The sequence below is a fragment of the Rhizoctonia solani genome, chromosome 6, assembly GCF_016906535.1.
Source record: "Rhizoctonia solani chromosome 6, complete sequence".
NCBI classification, from domain to species: Eukaryota; Fungi; Basidiomycota; class Agaricomycetes; order Cantharellales; family Ceratobasidiaceae; genus Rhizoctonia; species Rhizoctonia solani.
The window spans coordinates 2395801-2416445 of NC_057375.1; the positions used below are offsets into that span (position 1 = coordinate 2395801).

Genomic DNA, 20645 nt, shown 5'->3' on the forward strand with positions numbered 1-20645 from the left:
TTATCGCGCTGATGCTTCAAATGGCGAACATTTTATTGATTCATGACACGCTTTGAAGAAAACGTGTCGCATTATTGTAGATCCTATAGCTAGGCTATCTCTGTTTCTCTCCCTTACTAATATACTAATGATCACTGTTCAATGACGATTGTATTACTTCAGAGCAGTCGGGGTGACGTCCATACATCGGATCTGAGCAATATAATCACCGTGAATGATAAAAATACAAAGAGGGGACCCATTTTAAGGACCATAGAAGCTAGGATGGTATGGGGCTTTCAGTCCTCGAACACGTGGGTATTACTCCAAGACAGGGTCCTACACAAAATCAATCCCGCGATTACTGTCTTTCTCGCTCCCGGTCGGTTTCACCAGGTCGAAGTGTTACTGGATGGGTATTCTGACGTCAAACTAGCCTGCCATAATATCGTGTTAGCTTCCTCACGAGTGGCGCCAGGAATACAACGATGTCATAGGGCACCTTAATATGCCCATATATAGAGTGGCACGCTAGATGTCAAACTCGGATGCGAATATCAGGGTCGAGAATCCTCGGGAGGTGTCAAGGCCAACGTAATCATTTGAAGCGACCAAGCATTTTATGGACCTGGGAAGACGCGCAGATTTCCACCACCCTCCCAATCATGTCTGGCTCGCCCACCTCCCTCCACCAGGTAGTCGACTCTCCTGAAGCTACTAGAGATACATTCGATGTCTCTGACGTCCGATTATTTGAATAAAGGGGAACGAACGGGAAGTGAAACTGCCCTGACCGCGTCTCCTGAATCTGGGTTCGAACACCTCGTCCCCTCTACATCGGCGCCAGATATCAGGCAACTTATAAATGGAGACGGAGGCCATTCCCGCCCTCACGCTCCTCAGCGCGAGTCAACTGTGAGCTTCCCACAAGTAATACCTGACCGTCATGAGAGTCGCACTTTGGTCAGTTATCTTCGAATCTACGCGCTTACAGTACCACTCACCCTGGTATAGGTCTTGTGCTTCGATGGGTAAGTGGGACTGCGCTTTATTAACCCACGTTCATTAACCATCCCTCAATTAGTACGGGAGACCAGTTCGATCAAGATGTAAGTCCTAAAATAGACTAGCCTCAAGGCTCCATCTCACTTGCATACTCTCCAAGAACTCGAATATCGTCCAGTTTTCCAGCTTCTGAAAAAGGACGACGAAATAAGCAAATGGTATACTACCAAGCTGGAATTGGAACATCGAGCAAACATTTTGTTACACCTATTGCCATCGCACTCTCTAAAGCGGCTGATATGGCAATTGCCCATGGATTGAGGGATCACGTTACTGGTGCGTCTTTATTCGTCTTCGTCATACTCACGCGAAATGACTATTGTGACGTCAGACGGTTACGAGTTCCTAATGCAGAACTGTGAGTATTTTAGTATCGTACTTTCCAAAGCCGAGCTAATATTCCTGCGATCAGATATCGAAGGAGACAAAGTATGTGGAGCTACGGGTTCATTGGCCGATTTTCCTAACCTCGATCATAGATTTGTCTTTTCGGGTTCTCGCGAGGCGCATACACTGCACGTGCTTTGGCTGGTATGCTCCACAAAGTGCGTGTCATGTATGAATTGTTGAATCCGCGCTAATACCTTTTGGTACAGGTCGGATTACTTCCGCCATTCAACTATCAACAAGTTCCATTCGCATATCATATGTATCAGCGGGACGACAAAGAAGGATGGGAAATGAGCAATGGATTCAAACAGGCGTTTTCGATTGATGTCGAAATTCACTTCATGGGCCTTTTTGATACCGTCAACAGTGTTGGTAAGTATTTTGTCTCCGTGATAAGACTACTCAACGTATCAATATACCTTGACAGGGCTTCTTCCTCACGAACTTCCCTTTGCCAAGTCGAATTATGTCGTGAGAAACTTTAGACACGCAGTCGCCCTCGACGAACGCCGAGCCAAATTCAAGGCGAATCTATGGGGCAGGACTTCGGATGAGGACGCTGCATTAGCTGCTCCTCACCGCGAAGAGTACCTTTCCAAAAAGAAGCGCGAAAAACTCAAGAGGCAGGCCTTGGAACAGAAGAACGCAAATTTGTTTGGTTACGGATCCAGTATGGTCGAATCCATTGGTGGTGCGGTTGGATCCATGACGGGCTCGGTGACTGGTGCCGTTGGAAGTGTGGCTGGAGTCGTCGGTAGCATGGGCGGATATGTCGCCAACAGTGTCTGGTACGGAAACAATACAGGAGACAGCCTGGAGGCAAGGCGTCGAAAAACGGTCGACGGGTCAGGGGTGTATCCGCCTGGCTATAACGATGAACAACCAATTATTATGGATGAGAGGATAAACGGATCGGAAAAGTTGAAGAAACGTAAGGTCAAGAGAAACGAGCCGCACGTCGTACATGCCATCGGTGGGCAGCGAGTAGAACGGAATGAGACCGACGTTGAGGGTGAGTCTGAGGCTACTGTTTTTTGTGGTATGATGTGGCTAAAATGTACTCCAGAGGTTTGGTTCTCTGGAGCTCATACAGACGTGGGTGGCGGATCTGTCAAGAACGGAGAACGGTACTCGCTCGCTCGTATTTCTCTGCGGTGGATGGTCCGCCAATGTTTCAAGTGCAATACTGGTAAGTATAGCCTGACTTACTATTACGTACATGCGAACTAAAGTTAACACAGGCATCATGTTCCATTCTAACCTGTTGGAAGATATTGGTATCTCTCCGGAAAGCCTGTGGCCCAAGGTTCTCGCCCGTCCACCACCAATCATGTCATTTGAAGAGCTACCCAAGAGTGTCCCACCTACACCTCCGCTCAACGAACGCCGCTCCGAACCCCTTCTTCCTGCATATTCGCGCCTTCCCCTCCCGGATTCGTCGAATGACCCAAAGTTCAACGCCAATCACCCAGGTTATAAGGATGCAGCTGTTTTGGACATCAATGACCCTCGCCTCCCCAATGCGAAAAAATACACGCCCTATAATTCGATTACTGATCGCGAACACACGCAGCTCTCCCACAAGGTCAATCCCGAGGAGCCCTATATTCCTTGGTTCGGGCGAAGACTAGGTCACGAACTTCGAGATTTTGGTCCTGACTCGCGCGAGGAGAGAGAGCCGTTTATTAGCGAAGAAGTCGAGGATTTCAAAGATTCCTTGAGTCCTGTATACGACCAACTAGCCTTGAATTGGTGGTGGTGGATTCTAGAGGTCATTCCCGTCAAACAGGTAAGCGGTCAGTTTAACTGAGCTGTACTATAGCTAATCCGTGCGCTTCCACTAGGTCTGGAGGAAAAAGGATAGGAGCTGGAGACGGTTTTTTGCGTGAGTGCGAATCAACCTATTAGTCATGCTTAGTATCTGATGAAATGTTTAGAATTAATCTTGGAGGACCTCGTGTCATCAAAAATCAGAAGCGCAACGGTGTCAACGTCCACCGTACGGTGCAAATTCGCATTCAGTCCAAGTTCGATAATGAGGGCAAGCCGTTTTCTTATTCTCCCCGGGCCCATTTGAAAGTTGCTTGGGTCAAGTGGCTCGGTGGGGCAGAGGAACGGGATCCAGTAATGGTCTGAGACAAATGATGGATGACGTTATGCCTATTCCGACGATATGCTCTGTATTTTGATCCATATTGTATTCTACTTTCTATGATTATCTAGTATGAGGAAAATGATTCAATTTGTATAATCCTCTTAGGCGCAGATGGGCTCATGATGCTATAGGCCAATTAAAATGCCCAAGTACCACGAATTTACCTGAGCTAATGATTACGCTGATTATGCACGTTGGCTTCAACAAATAAATTCACCTGTGGGATAGCGCATATAAGCAGTACAGTCGGTAGCATACCTTTATTTGCGACATCATCTAGATACACTACTTAGCCGATATAGATAGATTCAAACTAACTTTCATTGGTGGGCTAGTTCTATTTGTACTTCCCTGGTACGTACTCCCCCCCCCCCAGTCGGTTCAATTACTTTGTAATTGGTACATCTGATTATATTATCTAGGAAGCTTATTGTTCTCTACCAATGACGGCGTGGTTGTTGTATTTTGTGTTTATTTTCTCCATGGCCTCCTCTTTTCGAGGGAGTTCGGTTACCACCCAGTCATTCGCTATTTAAATCGACTACATCGCAGAGGTATGGGTATGGGTATTTTCGATCCACTTCTGCCACATCCCTCATTTCCCCCTTGCAGTCTTTACTGATTCGAATTATATGTTTCTGTTTTCCCCTCTTTCCGTACAGTGAACTCGCAAAGGTGCGGAGCTCCTGAACGCCAAAATATCCATTTATGTCTACCGCTATTGCCATGGATTTGCATCTTCAGCTCATCCTTGTGCCCTTTCTAGATGCGCATTATGGCTTTCTTTTTATGGATGAATGGCAAAATCGTCAAGTATTACGGGTTTTCTGTAGCCTTGAGGCTCACTGTGTTGCCTGGATCGATTGTACCCGTAAAATTGTGCGATTGTCCTCAAAGGCATGCCTCTAGTAAGGTTGCATGGATATATCGGACTCTAACTATGTTGTTTCCACCGAGATACTCTAACATTCTCCCTCGATGAGCAACTTCGGGAGCGTAGCCTCAAGCTGACCCAGTGTAACTATATTATACCACACGGACTGCGTAGCATTCCACACAACAAAATCAAGACCATTTTCACCACTGGATTGTACTTACAGGTCGCGTTTGAGAGTAGCAGATTCATAATGCCCCTAATCTCACGGCCAAGTGTCACATGAACAATATGACCCACCTGACATAACCTAGTCTGTCGCATCCTCGATCGTCGCCTGTGCGAACGGCGAAGTACTACCCGATTAGGTGATATCAACGAAAGGCCTACCCTTCATAACAAGCTTATCTCGCCCCATCTTTCTCGATGAGTTCCAACCGGGGCGCTCATCGAGGGATATCGCCGGCTGAGCTTCATCCCCATCGAGCGCCCATAGGCATCGATCATATCGGCTAAGTATTGATGCCTGCGCCTGCAGTCCCAGCTGCCATATGCATCGTAAAGCATTCTTCTCATGAGCTCGAAAACTAAAGATCGTAACTCAGATAGGCAGTCCAATCACAATTCAAGTAACCCATATGAGCTGGCAAATATGGGTTGACGCTATCAAAGTTTCATCACACCGGTAGAGCCTATATTGCAAGTGGAATACTCTCACGATGAGAGCTAAGCGCCCTGTCTTATTTGGGGTTTATCAGCTAAAGTATCTCAATTGCTCCAATACTGCACATGATTAAATGCGCATACGCCCAGTTGATATCATATCAGGTTCGAGCTGAAAGATATAAGAGAGCTCAAACCCGGTGGTTTGCCAGATCTCCAACGCCTCATTGAGATAAATGGCAAGCTGATCGATACGGTCTTGCGACCCGGGTTCTCAATGGCTAGGGCCCCATAGAAATCGTATCACTTCCAAGGAACAATTCATATAGATCTACTTGAATAACAAGGGCGGCCAGTCTTGGACAGAGATATTTCAGTTGCAAATGTAAGGAAGGACAAACCGGTGATTGATATGTGCCGATATAGACATGCCTGTAAGAAACTTTGCGGCCATACTGTAAGAACATGGGCTCACCCCCGTAAGCGTCCAGCACGCACCCGTGGAACTTAGGCTGGTGCCATATCAATGACGACACGCAATTACATCTTTGGGCATATGACCACTTGGAGAATCTGAGCGGCCATGCCAGTTCCAAAGATATCCATTTGACAAGGATATATATGAATCGCTTAACCCCTTATTGCGATTAGTTTTTGACGTCGACTGAGCTCGCAGCTGGGCGTTGTCTGAATTGTATAATAGAATGATGCTGGATCCATACCTTGGGTGAATATATGTCTAACACTCGTGCGAGACATTGAGGACCAAAAACGGAAATTATTGGCGATTACGCAAGACTGTACCAACACAACGAAATCACCGGCCACAGTGAAGACGAGCCTGACTGATGGATATCACACTTACAAACCTCAAGGAACGCAGAAAATCTGTAAAAATGTGATCGGAAGCGTAAGACCCGCTGTGACGACTGCCAACATGGCGGAATACGCCTAATTAGGAGAAAATGATCGATACATGGAACCCCGGGATGCGCGGGACAAATCGAGCCGGTCCAGAGGCTAAATAGGACGCGCGCGGCATCGGTCACGATAGGGGTGATGGCAGAATCCTGCTCTGCCTAATTCTAGTATGGTAACATTCCTTCTATCCGTCCTAGCTCATGACTGAGCTGGCCAAATCGAGCCACAGTAGTTATTCGGCCTATAGTGCGTCCGAGGGCATTGTGTTGCACTTGAACGAGCTTGCCCACCGGAACAATTAAGCGGCTCATGGAAGGAAAGACGATCTCAATGCTTCTGGAGGTGGGCGAGGAACCTGGCACCATAGGCCTCGGCTGAAAAGAATAATATGGTTGGGGGCATCATGCGATCAATGCGTTGGGTTGGCGGCGGGAGTCACCGATAAACGAGTAATCTAGACCTCGAGGTGGGCGATCAGGCTGAAATGAGTATTGCTTTATTTCAGGGTAAACAAGGGCGGGGGCGGTTTGCCCTTCAAGGTGTTCGATCAAATTTGAATTTCAGCTGCCTGACTTGCGCACCAAGTCCCTTACATATATGGGATCCTGAGGCTGTTTAAAGACCACAAGAAGGCGGAGTAGACTTTCAGGAGGAGCGAGTGGGGTAGTTAGTGGCTCTGGGTGGAGTCGCAAGGGAGCACGGTCAAAGACACTAGGTTAGCGGGGACGTCGCCTGCAAATGAATGGGACGGCGTTGGGATGCACCCTCGCGCGCGCATGTATGACAAAATAAGAAAGACAAAATGATATGAATACAAGCCCCGTGCACTCGGTTCAAGCCAAGAGCATTTCAACTTTTCACACGGCAACCGACTCACGGCGCATACAGTTTATCTCATTCAGTTTCCATAGCGTCCTTTGCCCAATCGTGGACATCTCAAGAGGTACAATACCATTGAATCGTAGCGTACTCTAAAAGATCACCCACCCCTAAATGACGAGTGCCAAAAGGCTATCTAGATCGCATTCAGTCGCACAAGATCAAGCAAAAGTATGCCCAATCAACCAACCTCCGTTCCGATATGACCGGACGCTAGTAGCAGCCTACTCAATGCCGGTATTCGAAGTCGGCAGACGCCCCGTCTCGACGCGTAAATTAGGCCGCTCCCGTCCATCCACCCGAGTTAAACCCCTGATCGAAGATATCCTAAAAGCGAGGCAAACAAAAATAAAAATAAAGTTGAGGGACGCACATGAGGGGTGTGTGGACACAAAAGACATCGGGCCGATGGGCCGATCCTTACGGTACAGGGAAATCGTAAGACCGAGGGTGGTCAAAAGTAAGCCGCCCCAGGTCATCACCATATGTGTTCAAGGTTTAGATTTATCCGGCAATCAAAAGGAGGGACAAACTCCAGAAGAAGGAGAAGAAGAGGACACATCCAGCGAGGTGGGGCGAGTGGAGCCGATATCCCACAAAAGGGATATGAAACGCAAAGCTCGGCGAGGTGTGGCCGCACCAGGTGTACAATGCATATACACTCAGCCCCCGACCTCCTATTCCGTCGAAATCTATATATGAAATCAATCACGGGGAGGGGACTAAAGTAATTCGGGCCACATCGAGGCAAAGTGTAAAAAAACCAGGCCAAGCGAGTGATCTCTGCAGAGAGGGGGAGATTCGCCCATCGACGGGGAGGTGCGATCGCGGTTGGCGATAGGGTGTGATGAGGGCACAGGGCGCATCGACCGAATTCACGTCACATGTCTAGCGATTTTTGCGCATTTACATTATTACACGAGGGCATGTGTAAATGAATCGGAGCTGCGTTGGATCGGAGTTGGGTTCGGTTTTGGGATCGCAAGGCGGGAAGCTCGTTTCTTTTCCTTCTTCTGGCCAAACCAGACAAACGTGGGCGAATTCCAAATAGAGTCGATCGATGCGCATCGGGCCGGCCGGTTGTCGATCAGATCCGGACCTCGTATCCCCTCAGCAACGAGCGCGTTGGCGAGTGGGTATTCCAGGTACGGTACCATCGCAGAACCTCTGAGAGCATGCGAAGCCCAACAACAAAAGGAGGGGGGAGGGGGAATCGAGGAGAAGACCATATGTCTGTTTCGGATATGCCCATGCTGTCAGCGGGGAGTGTGGATTGCCGAATGTTGGGATCTCAGATCCGAAATTGGCGTAGAGGGCAACCTGGCTGATCTGTGCAATAAAGTATCGCTACAAGGAACCGCATTAGCGCAAAAATGTCGAAAATCGATTCAACCGACTTGAAACCGCTCTCATGAGGTGCGACCGAGTGCAGCCGGACCGCACATAAACGGACATCAAACCTATATGGGGGGGACATTAAATCTAGATGAAAATTTTTCAGCCAAGATATCAGCAACACAAATCAGTCGTAACCTAATTCACGCATTCATGCCATCCGAACCTGATGTCAAAAGAAAAAAAGCGCGCACATCCGACATCGTGAGAGACCGATATCGATCGATACGCGACACTTGAATATAAAAAGTCAATCGAAGGCGTGATAGGTCTGGATCCGAAGCGTAAGTTTCCGTGCTCGACGACAGTGATGCCCCGCAGCGCGCGCGATGTATGGATGCTGATTGTCCGGGATCGATTGTTTCGGATGTAGTGTAGTAGATAGATTGATATTGAGCCCATTGCATTGTTGGACATCAAAGGAAGGCGCCTTGAATAGAATGTTCGGTCCCCCAGGTGGACGAATCGAGGTGCGGGAGCGAAAGAGTCCGGCGGCAAGCGTAAGTTCAGACCAGCCACGTCACCGGCAAAGTGCTGTGGGCTGTGGTGACCCCGAGGGCGTGTTATCATCGGCAAACTTTCCTGGCCATGTAATCAAGTTGAATGTTGTCGTGGGTCGACCAAAGGTCTTACGAGACAAACACCTCGATTGGATACGCATGAGGTCATTCTCACAGCGATCGAGTCGTACGCCGCTATTTGTGCAGGGTGAGATCGACGGCATGATCGTCGAGACGGGCCAATCGGATGGGTAGAAAAGGCACGCGACAGAGAGTAGAATTGAATTCAAAATAACAAAAATATTCATAACCACATACTTATAAAACATGAAACATGGTATGCAAGCTGGGTGGAGATATAGCAAAAAGATCAAAAAGTGGACATACAAGAAAAGAGAGAGAGAGATAGCGATAGCCCTGAAATGTAGTATAGTACCAAAAATGAAAAAAGGAGTCAAAAAAGGCGCTAATCACGATAGCTCCCAATCGGAATGACATTAATCGGGCGAACTCCGCCTGCACCCTCACTCCCGCTGGACGAATAGGTGCGGGATGAATCAGAATACGGGCGAGTGGCCGACTCGGAGTAGGGCTTGTCCGGGTACGCGGGGGTGTATGGCTCGGGGTAGCCTCTGGTGCTGGAGGGAGTGCGACTGGAAGGGGGTCGATCGTATCGGCCGAGACCGTTGTAGCTAGAGTCTGCGCGGGGACGTTTCAAGCTCTGAGACTGGGGTTCGTCGGTGCGGCCCGATTCAAGGGCGGCCACGGTGGCTAGATCCATGAGACCGCTAGGGGCGTCGGTCTCAACCTTGACATCTGGACTGTGGGAACCGACGGGGGAGCGTGGGTTGGGGGGAACGGCTATCACAGGCGCGCTAGATCCTACGAGCGAGGATGGAAGGCTGGAGGAGGGAGGCGGGGCGAGCGAGGACGGGAGGTTGGTGGATACAGGGAGACTAGTGGAAGAGGCAAGGGGGGCAGAGGTTGGCGGGGGGCCTTGAAAGGGATCGGCGGTGCCAGGTCGGGAGGCCGGGGACTGAACATTTGAACTTGAAGAGAAATGAGAAGGAATCAGGCAGAGATGGGATAGAAACTGACCTGAAAGCCTCACCCCGCCACTCATTAGTATTGGCCTGGCCGCCACGGCGTCTGCCTGCGCCACTGGCCTTGGCCCATTTCAAACCACAGGCATTGCAGAGGGTCTTGGGCCCGTGAGGACCACGCCTCCACTCGGGGCTATCGGTCCTGGCGCAGGTTGTGCAAACACGGGGGGAAGACGGGTGGGCTCGGGTTGGGCGGCTCTGTTGGTGAAGCGCCGGCGGAGTTAGAGAGAAACGGGCCGGAAGCGAACATGGGCTTACCCGTTTCTTGGGCCGGTCTGGCTGGGGGTCTGTCGCTGTGGTGGCGGTGGTGGTCGCTGCGGCAGCCTTGTCCTCGTCTGCGAGCTCATCGACCTCGGTGGGGGAGCCTGGGTCGGGGTCTTCGTCCATGGGGAGGGTGTGCTGTGTGGGGGGAGTGGGGGCAGGGCGGGTGGTATAGGCTGCATAGGGGGCATAGGCGGGGACGAGGGGAGGGGGGTTGGGACCGGGTGCGGGAACGGGGATGCCGCCGTGTGCGCGGTGGGGGATGAGGGGGAAGAGGGGCAGGGCATGGGGAGTGGGACCGGGGACTGGCACGGGGGCAGCGAGTGGCATGGACATGAGTGTCTGGTGGGCAACCATGTTGTGCAGACTCATAGCACCGGGAGAGGACTGGGTCGGACGAGGGGACGACGTGCGGGACGGAGTAGTGGGGGAAACAGCGGGTGTGGCATGGGCCGTGGCATCTCTGTGCCGCCGATTGAACGCCTCTCGCAGCGAATACAGTCGCATGAGCTCGCCCGCATTGCGTTCGGCCTCGCGCAACACCTCTGGGACAGCGAGTCGGTTCTGCTTGATTGCCTGGGCAAGCATGTCCCGCATCTCCCGCACACTCGGATTCGATGTCGTCCGCAGCTCATACAGCTTGGTCTGTGCGACCCACCATGCATGCGGTCTGCCACAATCATCAGCGACTGGCAAACGAAAACATTGACTACGCACCTGTCGTCCCCGTCGGCAGTCAGCAGAAAACTCGGGAGCTGCTCGGGCGGCATCCGCGCATGGCCAGAGAACAACAGATTCTGTCCATCATACTCAAACTCGCCCCAGTCAACGCGCGCATTAGCCATGGAAAACGGAACGGAACGGGGCGGGGCGGGGGGATGTGGTCGTTTGGAACAAGCCTCCCTCGGCACTCAATCCGATCTGATCGACGACCGGGCCGATGCGGCCGATGCCCATCGATCGATTCCTCCGGCCAACAAACAAGTCTCCAAATATTCAAATCCGCCCTTGTTCGATCCTTCACTCCACTCCTCACACATTTCCCACTTGTCCCGATGTCTGTCCAATTATCACTATCCCTTATTTTTGTCCTCTCCCCTAAAACACACGGCCTCTTCCCTGCTGATCAAGCGGACTCGACTCCTGAACCTTGTTGCATTCCCTTGCCAGCCTCAACTCCCTCGGATTCCTTGCACAGCATCCGTACCTTGCTCCCTCCCTCCGCCCGCTATACCAGTGCATCACCGCGTCGGGGGGCCAATTCACTCTCAGACTCCACCGAAACACGTCTGGCCACTCGACACCACGCGATCCATACCGTCACGTGCACTAGGCCTCTCTATTCTCCCCCTCTACACAACCGCTGGGACGACACGCACCCAGTCGATCCAGGGTCCCATTTCAACGCTCTCGTCGGATCGCAAACTCTTGCTTGATGAGCGCCAAGCCGTTCAACACGTATCTGATCACCCCGACTTTTGGTTGCCGAGTATCCCTACGTATACGCTTTTAGCCCACACCGATGCGGTAGCTCTTCCTTTTCTCTTGACCATCAATCAAGATGCGTTCTCAACCACGTCTATTTGTTTAATCACCACACCGTACGTGTTATTACATAACACTGTAACCCTTCTTTTTTATATAGGGATCCGTCCGTTGAATCGACGAACGCTCGGTGTCTTAGGTCCTTGGCCTCAAGTTCGGCAAGTTATAGCTCTAGCAAACTCTGAGTCTAACATCCCTAGTCTATTAGCTAGCCGTAGAAACGCCAAAGCTCATGATAGAGTTCAGACAGTGATCACTTTTATTATACGACCGCGGAATCCGCTACTCCTGGCCATTGCTCTCACACAACACATCCGACCGGCCGCGTGCTGGTTTCAATTTCGACGTTTTACCAACCGAATCTATTCACCCTGTGGGGAGGATGCTCGTTTCGAAAGACGCGTATCGGATGGTCGACGGCATAGATATTATATTGGCCGCGCGTACGTCCTACATCATTGGAACTCAGTAACGTTTACATCAAGTTTCTAGCACGTATCATGTAAATCAGCTGGGGAAAGCGGTCGGCACTATGCGGTTCAAACAGAACGTCCCGAATCAGGTCGCCGAGCTGGTATAACGTTCCGGTTGAGGCTGACCCAGTACAGGCATTCGATCGTCGCTAGATCTCGGCATTTGGCTCGATCAAGATGGTTGCCGTATCACTTTGAAGCCCAAGGTCTCTTCCTTGCTCCTAGGCCACGTTTTACGGCAAGTCAAGCGCTGCATCCCAGGGCTCTTGTTTGACCAACGCACCCGAAACGGTACGTATTCAGTCTTTGACCTTGACGATCTCAAGATTGGTGGTTTGTCTATGATACCACATTGTCTACAAACAATCTATCCCGATGTTCGTCCCATACAAAATCAGAGCCAGCGTCGGCATCTATTCGGACAAAACTCTAAATGGATTCGACTGAAATTTGTCATCTTATCCTGGTAGACCCTCGTAAATTACGCCCTTTGGTTATAGTATGAAAAATTGCTTGAATTTTGGAGAATAATGAGATTCTTGCTTTTGTCTGTGATTCAAATTGCGTGAGACTTTGTCATTATGGTCTCCTATGCCATGCGCACCTACTGTCAAAATTTGGGGCAATTCTATTGAGGTCAAAAATAATCGATTTCTAACTAATTTTATCACTGCAGCCTTGAGGACCGGTCGCCAACCGGTCAATTGGAAATTTAACAAAAATCGTCAAAAATGCGGACCATGACGCACTTTCCAAAAATGGAAAGACATTTGAAATTGGTCAAGAACTCGTTGAGAAAACAGCAAAATACATTCGTGGACGCGATTCAGAAACTTCTTTTATTATCTCACATAGTAGAGCTAGCTCATACAATCATTTTGACACCAGAACGATGTTATTTGGCTTAGTATTTGTGGAGATATACTGGAAACAATATACATGTAGAGCTTTGGCGCCAGAGGGGACCGGTCGGCGACCGGTCCTCCCTCAGATAATTGACCATCCCGAATGTCACCACAATAAGGTCTGTAAGTGCTCAAAAAATGCGCATAACTGCACAGAGTACCTCAGTACTAGAACGGCGTAGATTGGATCAGTATTGAGTGAGATACACGCAAGACAAAGTTGATGGTCTGCTCGACACCAGAGGGGACCGGTCGCCGACCGGTCCTCAGGGTCCTATAGTGAGGGACGTTTGTGAAATCTCATCACAACCAAGTGTTTAGTAGCTCATAAAATGCAGAAAATTCGGCTCTCCTCATTGATATCCCACAATATGCTGAGAAAATTAGTTAACAGCCATAAAACATCAGATTAAGTGTAGAGCTGAACAATAAATTCTCAAGACACTGTACAGATCTATCTAAGACTTAAGTGACATACCACATGGGGTAATTGGACATGCTCTTTCCAATGATGGCACTAAGTAGATCTAAAAATGGAAACATGATAGCCTATTTGGATATTTATCCTGGACTTTGGAAGATATTTTGAATTACCTGGCTAAGTAAATTAGAGGGCTATATGCTTATACTATTGGACTAGGAAAACACATAGCAATGGGTTATTGAGTCCGCTCTTTCCATTTATGGTAGTGTCAACTTCCCAAAATGGAAATCCAATGCCCTATTAGGGCATCATTGTCAGATTTCATATGACATTTTCAAATACCCTTGATATATATATGAATCAACTCGGAATCACGTGGCTCCTTAGCAAGATTTCAATATCTAAGTGGATTACATAACTTGTCAAATGTCAATATGGACCCTGTCAAGTGATATATATGTCAAACAATCCGGAATTGATGGGTCTCCTAGTAGAATTTAATTTTCAGGGTAGATTATAAAGCAGGACTCAAGTGTAGGGGTCATTTAGTGTGAGGCACACTGAAACATACACAGGTGCACAAATCAAATGCAACATTTGACCTGTCAACCTTGCAGCTGCTGTGACAGGCTGTGTAGGCCAATTTGTACTCAAGTATCATAATAAAAAGTGCTTGGACATAGTTAAAGAAGTCACATAACAATTTATAGCACATCTGACCTAAGTTTTAAGCCCACCTAGGATACTAGGATGGGCCCTAGGATGGACCTAGGATGGACTGGTGAGTGACTGACTTCCCCAGTTTTAAGGTGACTTAGGATGCATCCTAACACATCCTAGGTAGCATACATAAGCCACAAGTGCATGAGATTCCCCCCTTCCTCATCACACAGGTGACTGGACTTACATGAGACTTGACTTAGATGGTTTAGATGGTTTTAAGGTGACTTAGGACACGTCCTAACACATCCTAGGCTATTTACATAAGCCATAAGTACATAGGATCCCCCATCTTCATCACACAGAGGTTTGACTTAGATGAGACTGGACTTAAATGAGTGGTTAGATGTACTGGGTTAGGAAATCACTTTAACTACTTCTGTATTTGGGAAAGAGTTAGCATGGCGTACCTGGTACGCCCTTGGAAGCACCACCCAGTACAATAGCACACCAGCTACACCATGTGTGACTAACAAAGCGCTGGGATACCCGGTCCGCTATGTGTGACTTGGGGAGTTGGCGCACTTGGTCTGCTATGTGTGACTCGGGGAGTTGGCGTACCCAGTCCGCAATGTGTGACTTGGGGAGTTGGCGCACCCGGTCCGCTATGTGTGACTCAAGGCGTGTTGGCGTACCTGGTCTGCCATGGGTGACTTAGGATGGGTGACTTAGGGCGTGCTAGCGTACCTGGTTTGCTTAGGTTATTACAAAGTAGTAGGTTGGTGGTAGGTTGAACCAAGCTACACTGCAGGGTGAACTGTGAGATGGCACAGGGTGTAAACCAGGTGGACACAACCCACATATGGTGTTAGGGTGGATTATAGGGAAAGCATCAGCCCTCCTACAAAAAGTTGCGTACTTTACACACAGCAATACCACCATCCCCTAAGTTAGGGTGAGTCATGTGACAACTGTTGTAAATTGGGGGAAAAGAGGTTGAGACTCTGGTGCTGAGCAGAGTCTGTGTTGGAAGATTTCCCAATTTCCAAGCTAAGTAAAGAAGTAGGTTAGGTTGTAGAGGGAAAAGTCTTGGAAAACTTTTGGAAATATTGTGTTTTTCCTGTGATCACTGATCTGTTTGCTGTCATACTTGGAGCTTATGTATATATAGCACATATGCATGTGCCCACTAATTTATAGCCCAATTGGTGATGGCAACCTGAGACCAAGTTAGGTTAGGTTAATCAGAGAAACTAGGCTGCTAGGTAGGCTGGGTCCCAGCCTGGGTCCCAAACTGAGCCAGGCTACCCATGGTAAAACCTCTTAGGCTTGAGTGTATGCATGGAGATCACACCTCTGAACACTAGTCAGTATTTGAATGAAAACATGCAAGCTAACACCTGTAGTGCATGCTTTGTATGCACAGCAAGCACAACACTTGACATCTGAAAAAGAGAGTATGCACAGTGTGATACTTATCATGCGTACAAAGTACGCACAGAGAGTGCAACACTTGTGATTTGTCAGTATTTATACTGGCACGCACATAGCACCACACACCATGCGTACTTTGTATGCACGGAGAGTGTGGGACTTGTGATTTGTCAGTATTCATACCAGCACGCACATAGCACCACACACCATGCGTACAAAGTACGCACAGAGAGTGCAACGGTGGTGATTTGTCAGCATCTGCACCACCACGCACATAGTGCCACATGCTATGCGTACTTTGTACGCACAGAGAGTGCAACACTTGTGATTTGTCAGTATTTTATACTGGCACGCACATAGCACCGCACACCATGCGTACTTTGTACGCACAGAGAGTGCAACAGTGGTGATTTGTCAGCACCTGCACCACCACGCACATAGTGCCACACGCTATGCGTACTTTGTACGCACAGAGAGTGTGGGACTTGTGATTTGTCAGTATTTATACCAGCACGCACATAGCACCGCACACCATGCGTACAAAGTACGCACAGAGAGTGCAACAGTGGTGATTTGTCAGCATCTGCACCATCACGCACGTAGTGCCACACGCTATGCGTACTTTGTACGCACAGAGAGTGCAACACTTGTGATTTGTCAGTATTTTATACTGGCACGCACATAGCACCGCACACCATGCGTACAAAGTACGCACAGAGAGTGCAACACTGATGATTTGTCAGCATCTGCACCACCACGCACATAGCACCACACACCATGCGTACTTTGTACGCACAGAGAGTGCAACGCTTGTGGTTTATCAATATTTGTACTGGTGCGCACGTAGCACCACACAACACGTGTACCAGTTATGCGCGGAGAGTGCAACATCTGTTGTTTCTTAGCACTTATACCGGTGCGCACATAGCACCACACGCCATGCGTACTAAGTACGCATCAAGAGCGTAAACAACCTGATTATTCAGCATTTGCGTTGGTCACACAAGCTATTACTTATTATGTATACTATGTACGCACAGAGCATGCAGTAATGATTCCCTGGTGGTGCTCATATTTCTGTAATCCGTTATCCATGCATGGTAAACAACAAGTACAATCAATCAGTAATACAACTTACTTACACGCCATATGTCAAACTTGGAGAATATGTTGGGGCATTGAACTGTAACTATAAGATTGTGTATACTTTGTTTTGTAGTGAACTCATCATGATAAGCTCTAAGCTTCATTTGTACATAGACATGTCACTCAATGCCCTCATGCTGGGATTTCCAAACAAGCAACTTGTATAGAGACTAGGCCTGGTATTCACACCATGGACATTGGAGCCACCCAATTGTGTTGATATTAATACACCTTCCATTTGTCTATACGCTTAGAGAAAATGTTGTACACGCGTATGCTTGGCAGGTTGTTATCTGTATTTCAGACAATACTTGAGCTTACATGCTATCATATGAACCGGGCTTTCAAGACTCAGAATTGATTACACCTAACACTAAAGGCTACTACCAAAAGGGGCAAGGTTAATCAGAGAAACTAGGTTGCTAGGTAGGCTGGGTCCCAACCTGGGTCCCAAACTGAGCCAGGCTACCCATGGTAAACCTCTTAGGCTTGAGTGTATGCATGGAGATCACACCTCTGAACACTAGTCAGCATTTGAACAAAAACATCCAAGCTAACACCAGTAGTGCATGCTTTGTATGCACAGCAAGCACAACACTTGACATCAAAAAAGAGAGTATGCACAGTGTGATACTTATCATGCGTACAAAGTATGCACAGAGAGTGCAACACTGATGATTTGTCAGCATCTGAACCTCCACACACGTAGTGCCACACATCATGCGTACAAAGTACGCACAGAGAGTGTAGGACTTGTGATTTGTCAGTATTTATACCGGCATGCATGTAGCACCGCACACCACGCGTACAAAGTACGCACAGAGAGTGCAACAGTGGTGATTTGTCAGCATCTTCACCACCACGCACATAGTACCACACACCATGCGTACCAAGTACGCACAGAGAGTGCAACGGTGGTGATTTGTCAGCATCTGCACCACCATGCACGTAGTGCCACACGCTATGCGTACAAAGTATGCACAGAGAGTGCAACACTTGTGATTTGTCAGCATCTGCACCACCACGCACATAGTGCTATGCGTGCAAAGTACGCACAGAGAGCGCAACAGTTGTGGTTTGTCAGTATTTTATATTGGCACGCACATAGCACCACACACCATGCGTACAAAGTACGCACAGAGAGTGTGGGACTTGTGATTTGTCAGTATTTATACCGGCACGCACATAGCACCGCACACCATGCGTACTTTGTACGCACGGAGAGTGCAGCAATTGTGATTTGTCAGTATCTGTACTGGTGCACACATAGCACCGCACACCATGCGTACTTTGTACGCACAGAGAGTGTGGGACTTGTGATTTGTCAGTATTTATACCGGCACGCACATAGCACCGCACACCATGCGTACAAAGTACGCACGGAGAGTGCAGCAATTGTGATTTGTCAGCATCTGCACCATCACGCACATAGTGCCACACACTATGCGTACTTTGTACGCACAGAGAGTGTAGGACTTGTGATTTGTCAGTATTTATACTGGCACGCACATAGCACCACACACCATGCGTACAAAGTACGCACAGAGAGTGCAACTCTTGTGGTTTGTTGGTATCTGTACTGGTGCGCACATAGCACCACACGCCATGCGTACTAAGTACGCATCAAGAGCATGAGCAACCTGATTAGTCAGCATTTGCGTTGGCCACACAAGCTATATACTCTGTACGCAAAGAGCATGCAGTAATGATTCTCTGATGGTGCTCATATTTCTGTAATCCGTTATCCGCGCACGGTAAACAACAAGTAAAATCAATCAGTAATACAACTTACTTACACGCCATATGTCAAACTTGGAAAATATGTTGGGGCGTGGAACTGTAACTATAAGATTGTGTATACTTTGTTTTGTGGTGAACTCATCATGATAAGCTCTAAGCTTCATTTGTACATAGACATATCACTCAACGCTCTTATACTGGGATTTCCAAACAAGCAACTTGTGTAGAGACTAGGCCTGGTACTAACGCCATGGACATTAGAGCCACCCAAATGTGTTGATATTAATACACCTTCTATTTGTATATACACTTAGAGAAAATGTTGTACACGCGTATGCTTGGCGGGTTGTCATCTGTATTTCAGACAATACTTGAGCTTACACGCTATCATATGAAGCAGGCTTCCAAGACTCAGAATTGATTGTACCTAACACTAAAGGCTGCTACCAAAAGGGGCAATTGATATTGTGTATTCATGACACATACGTAGATTACATTGTTCCAAACACGCCCACACGATCTCCCTTTGGGTGTTGAGATTGTTTGCTCAACAGGCTGAGATGGAGCTCAAGAAGCAAAAGCTGATTGCTGACCATGGCGTTCTCTTTCATCTTCTCGTCGATAGCCACCAGAAGCCTCTGCTGTGCCTTCTGCAGCTCCTGCTTGGCCATGCTATTCAACGTGTTAAGATCAAACCAAGTGTAGTACCTATCAAATGAGACCTACCAAAGAGCTTGAAGTTCCTCATCCATCTTGTGGAGCAAACCCCTTAGCACAGGGGGTGCCACGTTGAAATGGACCCTCCAGGAGCGTTCTGGGCTGCATGAAGCCTTGCAGTGTACACATTGCTTCAAGTCTGTCTTACCCCCACCAGTCCCCGGGTCAGCAATACATTTTTCACACACAAGATGACCTATTGATAGACTTAGATTTATGAGACTTTACCCAAACTTGCAACGCACCGCACTCCAGAGCAAAGATATTCCTGCTGCTTGCAATGCAGCGGCAAGCCAAACACCAAGTAAAAGACTGCCCGGATTGATCGGAGCTCACGCCTTGGCTAGCCTGGTGGGTCGACATGAAAAAAGATCTTACTCGCTGTTGGGGACTGATGCAGCTTTGCAATGTGGCATTTTTTATAGGTTGCTTCAACATCTTAGTAATCACGTCACGTGGCTATCAGACTTTGTAAAAGGCATGAGTCATTGGAAGGCAAGCAAGGGACTGGTGCGGAAAGGGGAACCCGCAGAGTCCTCCATGCAATCACATGTATCCATCCTTTGCAAGTGTATCTGCGGACATAAGTGCAGGTTATTCACCTCCAATAAATGGTTCTTTAGGTCCGCAATATTCCAGCAGACAACTTCCTTGTCCTTGGCCAAAATCCTTATGTTCTGTCTTACCAACGCTCTTTCTGTATTAGACTTTAGTGAAAGCACATATTCCTCTAGGTTATTACAAAGTAGTAGGTTGGTGGTAGGTTGAACCAAGCTACACTGCAGGGTGATCCAAGCTACACTGCAGGGTGGCCCAAGCTACACTGCAGGGTGAACTGTTGTGATATGGCACAGGGTGGGAACCAGGTGGACACAACCCACATATGGTGTTAGGGTGGATTATAGGGAAAGCATCAGCCCTCCTACAAAAAGTTGCGTACTTTACACACAGCAATACCACCATCCCCTAAGTTAGGGTGAGTCATGTGACAACTGACCACCCATGCCACACAGAATTGCGTACAACATGCAGAAGTATAGCACCATGGTCAATGTTAGGGTGAGTCACATGATCAATGATTACTCCTTGTACTCACAGTTGCGTACCAAGTACGCAGCTATATGACCCACAATCATGTTAGGGTGAGTCACATGACCACCCATCACTCTACTCATGCAGAGTTGCGTACTTGGTACGCAACTATATCACACACAATTGTGTTAGGGTGAGTCACATGACCACCCACCGCTCTACTTGTGCAGAGTTGCGTACTTGGTACGCAACTATACCACCCACAGTTATGTTAGGGTGAATCATGTGACCATCCACCGCACTACTCATGCAGAGTTGCGTACCAAGTACGCAACAATACCACACACAATTGTGTTAGGGTGAGTCACGTGACCACCCACTGCA

The 20645-nt window shown here is 48.3% G+C and overlaps 4 protein-coding genes across 4 annotated transcripts; 2 read left to right on the forward strand and 2 right to left on the reverse strand.

The window, feature by feature from the left end:
* Positions 1 to 711: 711 nt before the first annotated feature.
* RhiXN_06168 (choline transport protein) lies at positions 712 to 3570 on the forward strand (the record flags this gene model as incomplete). Its single annotated transcript, XM_043325984.1, has 13 exons — positions 712 to 942; positions 994 to 1010; positions 1077 to 1088; positions 1145 to 1320; positions 1376 to 1402; positions 1457 to 1473; positions 1524 to 1589; positions 1641 to 1806; positions 1862 to 2446; positions 2501 to 2623; positions 2676 to 3223; positions 3279 to 3319; positions 3372 to 3570. 13 exons carry the CDS (start codon positions 712 to 714, stop codon positions 3568 to 3570), a joined length of 2208 nt encoding a protein of 735 aa, XP_043181416.1.
* Positions 3571 to 9287: 5717 nt separating this feature from the next.
* On the reverse strand, positions 9288 to 11030 carry RhiXN_06169 (GATA type zinc finger; the record flags this gene model as incomplete). Its single annotated transcript, XM_043325985.1, has 4 exons — positions 9288 to 9870; positions 9920 to 10122; positions 10183 to 10855; positions 10903 to 11030. The coding sequence occupies 4 exons, from the start codon at positions 11028 to 11030 to the stop codon at positions 9288 to 9290; spliced, it is 1587 nt and encodes a 528-aa protein (XP_043181417.1).
* Positions 11031 to 11240: 210 nt separating this feature from the next.
* RhiXN_06170 (uncharacterized protein) lies at positions 11241 to 11621 on the forward strand (the record flags this gene model as incomplete). Its single annotated transcript, XM_043325986.1, has 1 exon — positions 11241 to 11621. The coding sequence occupies one exon, from the start codon at positions 11241 to 11243 to the stop codon at positions 11619 to 11621; it is 381 nt and encodes a 126-aa protein (XP_043181418.1).
* Positions 11622 to 19003: 7382 nt separating this feature from the next.
* RhiXN_06171 (uncharacterized protein) lies at positions 19004 to 19264 on the reverse strand (the record flags this gene model as incomplete). The annotated part of the gene is made up of 2 exons (XM_043325987.1): positions 19004 to 19184; positions 19239 to 19264. The coding sequence occupies 2 exons, from the start codon at positions 19262 to 19264 to the stop codon at positions 19004 to 19006; spliced, it is 207 nt and encodes a 68-aa protein (XP_043181419.1).
* Between the last annotated feature and the right edge of the window lie 1381 nt (positions 19265 to 20645).